The sequence below is a fragment of the Passer domesticus genome, chromosome 7 (genome assembly GCF_036417665.1).
Source record: "Passer domesticus isolate bPasDom1 chromosome 7, bPasDom1.hap1, whole genome shotgun sequence".
In the NCBI taxonomy this organism is placed as follows: Eukaryota; Metazoa; Chordata; class Aves; order Passeriformes; family Passeridae; genus Passer; species Passer domesticus.
This window is the reverse complement of record NC_087480.1, coordinates 15,935,690-15,943,772: the sequence shown is the minus strand read 5'-3', so window position 1 is coordinate 15,943,772 and position 8,083 is coordinate 15,935,690. Positions and strand designations below refer to the sequence as shown.

The 8,083-nt window shown below is 57.2% G+C and overlaps 1 protein-coding gene across 1 annotated transcript; it reads right to left on the bottom strand.

The window, feature by feature from the left end:
* Positions 1-536: 536 nt before the first annotated feature.
* On the bottom strand, positions 537-3,424 carry LOC135304570 (zona pellucida sperm-binding protein 3-like). The gene is made up of 9 exons (XM_064427129.1): positions 3,040-3,424; positions 2,549-2,667; positions 2,362-2,465; positions 2,025-2,202; positions 1,826-1,946; positions 1,634-1,725; positions 1,413-1,558; positions 905-1,024; positions 537-693 (listed from the first exon to the last, which is right to left on the bottom strand). Exons 1-9 carry the CDS (start codon positions 3,415-3,417, stop codon positions 560-562), a joined length of 1,392 nt encoding a protein of 463 aa, XP_064283199.1. The 5' UTR covers positions 3,418-3,424; the 3' UTR covers positions 537-559.
* Positions 3,425-8,083: the final 4,659 nt, after the last annotated feature.

The following is an 8,083-nucleotide window of genomic DNA, read 5'->3' as shown; positions in this document are numbered from 1 at the left end:
GCCCAAGGAATGCAATTCCATTGCTCTGCTCATACCAGAGCTCTCCCATTCCATAAAAAACAATGGGACTTGTTCCCATCCAAACCCTGCAAAACAGAAGCACCTCCAGCCCTCTCATCCCTAAGGTTTCTCCAAGTTCTCCCCTGTAGAGAAGCTAAACTCAGCACAAAAACCAGACAAAACCACAAATTCCATCTGCTCTTGCATCCTTCAAGAGATCTTGGAGCACAATTCCTGCATCCCACTAGATAAGGAAGGGAAAACAGGATTTTCAAAATCAAGAAATCATTTAGAACTTCAGAACACCAATAAACCCCTAAAATAGGAGCCACACATTGTTTAGGATTCCTTTCCATGGACACAACCTTTGGAAAATCCACCTGTACCTCCCAAATCCAAGTGCGTGGAGGTTTGGGAATTACTCCCAGGTGGCAGCAGCTCCACATCCCCAATCCCAGCCCTTTCCCAGAGGATGGATTCCCACCCAAAGCCACCTGGGACCCTTCCCACCCCACAGAGAACACCAGGAGCTGACATATGCTTCTTCTCTTTATTGGGATCACTGGGACATTCCCGGAGGACAGAGCCTTTTCCGGCACATCCACAGGAGCATTCCCAGGGCAGTCAGGCTCAGCAGAGTGGCTGCTGTCAGCAGGAGCCCCTGGATCACCACAGGAATTCCATCAGCAGCACCTGGAATGGACAAAACCCTCTCAACACTCATTCATTGGCTTCCCAGCTTCCAACCAATCCTTGAGAATCTTTGGGAAGGATCCCATAAGGATGGCTCTGGGGGATTGTTCCAGAAAATCCCTTTGTGAAATCCCTGGGAACTCACAGTGGGAGCAAACCCCAGATGAGCCCTGGAGACACAACCCCCCAAAGAGCCCACAGTGACCCCTACCTTGGGGGGTGTTCCCAGCTGATCCTGGGCTTCCAGAGGGGCTCACCAATCCCTGAGCGTGCTCCAGGATTAGGAGGGGTCCCACAGAGACATCGGCCTCAGTCGGCCCTGAGGGCCCACCTGGAAAAAGATGGGAATGAGTACCCAGGAGAGAGCATTCCTGCTTGGGCTGGAATTTGGGAATTACAGGAAGATGGACACCAGAAGAGTAGAACGCCAGGGGTTTAAAATGCAAGGACACAGTCAGGATAGAATCATGGAATGGTTTGGGATGGAAGGGGCCTCAAAGCCCATCCAGTGCCATGGGCAAGGACACCTCCTACTACCCCAGGTGGCTCCAGCCTGGCCTGGGACGAACAAGGACCTCCCCATCTGCACAATTTTTTCCCAATATCCCCCCAAAATTCCTTCCCTAAAGACACCGGAGAGGAGCCGGGATTGCCCTTAAACTGTGCCAAAACCCCGCTGCCCCGGCCCGAGGGACCCTGGGGACACTTTTGGGACACACCTCTCTGGCCGGGGCCGTCCCTCCTGACGCGCCTGCCCATCCGTGCGGCCGGAGCGCGGAATTCCCGGGAATCTCCTCCAGGAGGGGGACAGCTGCCGGTGTCACAGCAGCTGCAGATGGCCGCGGTGCCCTCCAAAGGTGCCCACCTGGAACAGAGTCACCTGTGACCCCAGCCGAGGGCAGGGACGGGTCCCCTCCCTCCCCGCAGCAGGGACACTCACAGCCCGCTGGCTTTGCTGAAGGAACAGGCTTTATTCCGGGAATTCGGGGCTTCAGCCGCCGGGGACACCCGCAGGTGGCAGCTGATGTAGAGCTGGCAGGGGAAGTCAAGGAAAAAAATCATTAATCTTTGATATTTTAGGGCTTTTTCCCCATGGATAAACCAAGACAGGAGGGATGGAAAGAACACTCACCAAATTCCCGGTGTCTCCGGCGAATTTGAAGGCGTCCACCAGGAACCGCAGCGACTCCGGCCGGGGCCGCGGCGACACGAAGGCTGAGCCGGTGTCCTCTGCCCTGCTGTCCACCAGGCACCTGGAGAAGGGCAGGGAATCACCCGGGACCCTCCAGGGGAACCCGGGGCTCCCCAGCCAGCCCCGAGCCCGGCCTTACCCGCCCAGGTCGATGAAGGCGTAGCGGGGGGACGAGCTCCTGTCGGGGCTGGCCGTGGCCACGCACTGATCCACGAAGAGCCGCAGGGGCACGTGGCCCTCCGAGGTGACATCGGCCTGCAAGCGGAGGCTGTCCCCAAGCTGGAAGCCATTGGAGAGCCTCTCTCTGCTCCACTCGTCTGGAATGCAGATCCCAGGGAATGGGGTCACTTTGGGGAGTGTGGGACCTCTTAAATGTGCAGCAACCCCCATGGGGTGGATTTAGCTCCATTGGGGCTCCCAGGATGTCCCCAGGAAGGGGGAGCTGAGGGACACGAGGCCACCAGTGCTGCACCCACCATCCATGAGGCGCAGGGAGAACCGGAGCCGCTCCTCGGCCGCCACCGTGGAGCGGAACGGGGCCCACGTGGGGTGCACGGCACCGCTGCTCACGTTGCTCCTCCTAAAGGGAAGCAGGGGGAGTTGCCTGGGGTGGCACCGGCACCTCAGGGCCACGGCAGCACGGGGACAGCCCCCACCACTCACCTGGGGTAGTGACACTCAATGGGGACCTCGGCAGGGGTGGCCCTCACGATAAGGGGGTTGCCAGAACGGGTGGGTTTGTAGAAGAGGGTGGTTCTGTAGATCAGGGAGTCCGGGGTCACCTGGAAGGAGGATTTGGGAGAGGGGGAAAAAAATCAGGAAAATGAACTCGGCATCAGCAGGGACTGTGCTGGGACACAAGCCACATTCCCAATCCTACAGGACACCACGGGGCTTTGTGCTGGCATCCCAACAAGGCACCTGCTTGAAGGAGATCACAGAGCCTCCAGGATTTGAGCACAGCACCGCAGGACCCATTATCCCACAAATTCCTGCATCCAATCCCAAACCCACTACCGAGTGTGCGCCCCATCCAGGATATCCACACCCCAAAAATCCACCCCTGCTCTGGGCACTCCTCACCCCAAACCCGCCAGCACCTGCACCAGGGCACCTCCAGGGTGGCACCTTCACCTGGCCCCGGTGCCACTCACCTGCAGCGTGCTGCCACACTCGTGCAGCGCGGCCACGAAGGTAACAAAGGCCTGGGCAGGGTTTGGGGACAGGGGCGGGCAGGAGGCCGTGCCCAGGCTCAGCTCCGCTGCCCGCACCGGGCGCCCGGTGCCGAAGAGGTCCCTGCGCACGGTGACGGCCAGCTGCCCCTCCCGGCAGCGCACGGCCACCGCGGGGCGCGGCGACAGCGCCCGCAGCTGCGACAGATCCACCCGCGCCCAGGCCTGCGACCGGGAGGAATCCCCCCGCAGCCGCCACGTCCCGGAATTCCGCGAGGGAAAACCCCAGGGATCAGAGGATGCGGCCGCAGCCAGCACCCAGCAGAGCACAGCGACCCCAAAGCGGCTCCCAAACCCCATCCTGGCCCCAGGAAAAGCAGCGCATGGCAAAGGGGCTGCTCGGGAGCTTTTTATGGGAGCATCCCGGGGGAATTCCCGGCCGGGATAACAGGATCCAGCTGGGGATTCCACTCGGGATAACGGGACCCAGCTGGGGATTCCACTCGGGATAACGGGATCCAGCTGGATCCCATCCCTCCCGAGGGCGATTCCCTCCCCCTGCAGCCGGGAATTGTCCCGTTTGTCCCATGTCCCGCTCGGCTGCGGTGGCACCAATGTCACCCGTGTCCCCCTCGCTCCCTGAGCTGGAGCTGATTTTGGCCAGCGAGGCTCTCTCGGACATTCCCCCACCGATCTTCCCAGGAATTCCCCCAAATCCAGGCGGTGCATTCAACACTGGGGGTGTGCCAACCCCATCCGGTCACTTTGGGATCGGCCTGTGCCCGATTTCCCAGGAATTGCGCCTGGCTAACGAGGGCACCATAACGAGTTTATGTGCATGGAAAACAGAGGGACAGAGCCGGTCAGGGACCGGCAGGCGGAATCCAGCGATTAATTAGCCTGCGGGTGTTAATTGCACTGATTGGCACCGCCGCTGGTGGGCACAGGAGGTGACAATGGCCCTGCGCAGCTGCGGGAGGAGCTGGGGACACTCAGGAGAGCGGCATGGCCCGGCCAGGTCATCCCCGTGCCCTGCGGGCATTCCCGGAGAATTCCCACTCCCCATCCATAGGGATGGGTGAGCCAGGAGGGATTTTGCCCTCGGAATTTATTCCTGGTGTGTGTTTGTTTGTTTGTTTGTTTGTTTTTACCGGGAAACAGGGCTGGAGCATTTCCCTCCCTCTTCCAGGATCTGTGGGATGGGTTTGGGATGAGGGGACCCACTCGAGTCACTTGTAGGGGATGAGCCAAGCTCTGACCCAGCCCAAATTCCTGATGGAAATTCTCCCATCAGGTCCTGCTGTCCCCTGCAGCATCCGTAATGTCACTGCCACATTCCCACCCCCCTCTGGCACCATCCCGGTGTCCCGGCACTGTCCCGGGTGCTTTTAGGGATGATGAATAAATGACGGGCCCAGGAAAATGTCTCCAGATCTCTCCATGAATTCTGCAGGAATAGGGCAGCTCCCAGCCTGGCTCATCCTGAAGCTGCCCTGGAATGTTTTATCCAGGGGGATGGGGCCGCTTGGGGGGCTCCAGAGGGATGGGAGGGGATGTTCCTGCATCCAGAGATATCCATGGGGATGGGAGGGGATGTTCTTGCATCCAGAGATATCCATGGGGATGGGAGGGGATGTTCCTGCATCCAGAGATATCCATGGGGATGGGAGGTTCCTGCATCCAGAGGTATCCGTGGGGATGGGAGGGGATGTTCCTGCATCCAGAGATATCCATGGGGATGGGAGGTTCCTGCATCCAGAGGTATCCGTGGGGATGGGAGGGGATGTTCCTGCTTCCCACAGCTCCATTCCCCATCCCAGCACCAGGAAGGGCCCTGGAAATCCAGGATTTGATCCACCCAGCCTCTGTGGGACCCAGGGATGGGCGCCTGCTCCCAAAGCCCCTCATGCTATTCCACGGGGGAGGATCCAGGATCCCAAAGAGCCTCGCACAGCCCCATCCCACACTTTCCCTCTCCAGTGCGGATTTCTCACCCCCTGGAGCAGCTCAGCACCCTGCAGGTGAGGGTCCCAGCCCTGCGGCTCGCTCTGTGCTCAGTGCAACACCCCCGAGAGATCTCCCATCCCGACAGTGCAGCCAAGGGCTCGCTCGGCTGGCTGCAGGAGCAGTGCTCTGCCCAGCATTAAAACCACATCCCTTTCATTCCTCCAGACACAGCTGAGCCCGGCAGGAGCCGAGCCCTGGCCGAGCCCTGCTGCTGCCCCCAGCCCAGGGGCGTTCGTGCTCCGCTGCTCCGGAGATCCCTCCCCGCGCTGCCGCTCCTGCATCCTCGTGGATGTTGCACTGGGCTGACCCTCGGGAGCTCCGCGGAGCCTCTCCACAGCTGCTCCCCGCGCAGCAGCCCGTGTGTGCGGGCGGCACTCGGGCCATATGCTCCGGCACGGGGACAATGAGCCGCTCGCTGAGCCAGCGCGGCTCTGATGAGCCATTGTCATGACTGACGGCACCAGGACTCTGGGGGAGCAGATTTTCACAGCAGATAAGCCCTAATGAACAGAGAAATAACTTCCCTTGATGAGGGAGATGTACGGAGTTCCAAAAGCCACGGTCCTGCAGGGAAGGAAACACTTGATTGCCAGCAAGGCCATGGAGCAGCACCCGGGCAGCAGAGCTGAGAAAGTGCATCTTCCTGCTGGCCTGGAGAGCAGGGGAATGAGCCAACACTTCAGTGGAGGAGGAGGAATAAGAGCACAAGTGGAGCAGAACAGGCTCACAGGGCTGCCCTGCACATCTGCCCTGGTGCTGCACCTTCACTGCTGCAGAGAAAACCAGAAAACTGCAGCTAAAACACATCTCCAGAGTCCCCTGCAGAGGGGAAACTGAGGCACGGAGCCAAGGAGTCATTCCTGCAGAGCTGGGCACCCCTGCACTGGGGAAAAGAAAGTTTGAAACTCAGTATTGGTCTTTGCAGCTCACAAGCTGCTTCCCATAAGGAAACTCTGTCACCTGATATTGGCTTGAGCCCATGCCTCAGCTTTCCTGGGAGGAAGCTTTGCCACAGGAACTGCTGCCCAGCCACCTTGTATTAGAATTTACTACAGCTCTGCCTGGAAGCCTGCCCTGTGCTTTCTATTTTTAGCTGCAGGCAGACCTATTCATATCAGTCAGTGCTGAAACTCAAATCCTTTCACAGCTTAGGTGCAGTAATTCAGGGACATGCATGAGGTTCTCAGCTCTGAGGACAGCTCAGGATAAATAATAAACCCATGAGCTGAGTGGTCTCAAGGCTGGGGGGACACAGGGTGTGCTTTGCTAAAGGCATTCTCATCACACACATTTATTCCACAGGATCACACCACTGCTTAGGTGCAGAGCAAAGCAGGGATGGGGATGTGATTTACCAGCTCATAAACTGCAAGGAAAGCAGGAGAAAATGGGATGAGAGAGAGGAAGGGTCCAGGGGAAGTGGAAACAGCTCCACAAGGTTCCACATTGGTGGAGGTTTCCCTGCCTGGTAATTATTGTATCTTAAAATGCTTTTAGAAGGGAAGAACTTCATTAGTGCTCAACATAGGACAAGTAAAAAATGTGTGTTTCTCCAGCTGGCCACAGAAAACATATGGAGGGTAAGTCTCAGAGGTGTGCAATAAGTCAGGGTGATTTGAGTAAGCCAGTGCAGCAGGGAGATACAGATGTTTGGTGCTGGAGCTCCCCATCAGCCAGCCCTTGCTCTAATGACACTTCATCACGCTCCCTCCTTCACGTGCGTGACAGCACGTGCCAGCTGTGCTCAGGTGACTGACAGAGTGACAAATAAAAGCTCTCAGCAGTGAGACCCTCACACTCCTCCTCCCCGAGAGCGCTGACGTTGCCCACTGACATCATCACCACACTTCATGGCAACCAAACTCAACCTTGCCAGGGGAAACCTGAGCACACACCCAGCCACAAGGCAGCTCTTTCCCCTGCCTGAGGAGAGGCACAGGCAGGCCCTGCCAGTCCAGCTGACAGCATTTGTGTGGGCAATACCTGTGGGTTTGATCCCCCCAGTCTGCACAAGAAGGAAACCCCTCACAGAGCAGTTAGGTGGGATTCATCCTTCCTGGCTGCATTCCTGCTCCTGCCTGCAGCATGCAAGGAGCCTCAGGCTCTTCTGCAGGGTGCTGCAGAGGTGCCAGGAGGGTCTCCACGCTTGCACACACACTGCTGGTGCCCGTGCCTTGCCCTTGGTCACTCAGGGTGGCCCTTGCTGGAGGCAGCCCCAGCCCTGCTGCCCAGCAGAGCAGATGGAACACACAGGGAAACACTGCTTCCCCCATCCACGCACCTTCCAGGAGAAACATGTCAAATTAATGGACAGAAAGAGCCAAAAACAAAACAACAAGGTGTGTGTGAGCATATTAAGTCCTTTTCCATCCCCACTTTATGCCTGAGCTGCTACCTTGAGACTGACACAGAAGCCAACGTGCCATTTGCTTCACACAGCTCCTGGGATCTCCGTGGCACTGTTTATGCTTGGGTAACTCAACTTCTGGAGGCCATTAGGCAGGGTAATTTCACCAGTTCCTGAGCAAATGCCTGGAGGGGTCCTTGCAAAGCACAGCTGAAATATGGAGGAAATGTTCGTTTGAATCCTAAGGAGAAATGTAATGACTGCTGTGCAGTAAAGCACATTCAAATCAGCCCCACTTTGGCTGATCAAGGCACAAGCTCATCAGCACTCTCCAAGAAGAAATACTTCTGCTCCAGAAAGTGAGCTTAACATCTTTGTGGAAGAGTTTTCATCAACTGACAACACCTATTTTGGGAAAAGTTATCTCACAGCGTCACTCAGGTGCAGACTTTAAAACAAGAGCTTTTTTTAAAATTATTTTCTAATTTTTTCCCTTTTTCCTTTTTTTTTTTTTTTTCCTTTTTGAAAAGGCACTTTCCATTTGATGGGCCCACCTCCACTGAGATGCCAGCTGGCCAAACATATCTGGGAGCTGTGGCCTGTTTATCCATGGATGTGTTGGTGAAAACAGGGCTCTGCAGAGCAGCTTCCACATCTGTGTGTGGATGCTGA

Bases quoted from the DNA above. Each gene is read 5' to 3' on its own strand.
- LOC135304570 (XM_064427129.1), bottom strand. From the start codon at position 3,417: ATGGGGTTTGGGAGCCGCTTTGGGGTCGCTGTGCTCTGCTGGGTGCTG. The intron at 2,466-2,548 runs GTGAGTGGTGGG...GCTTCCCTTTAG, and splicing joins ATTGAGTGTCACTACCCCAG to GAGGAGCAACGTGAGCAGCG. The intron at 2,203-2,361 runs GTGGGTGCAGCA...TCTGCATTCCAG, and splicing joins CTCCCTGCGCCTCATGGATG to ACGAGTGGAGCAGAGAGAGG.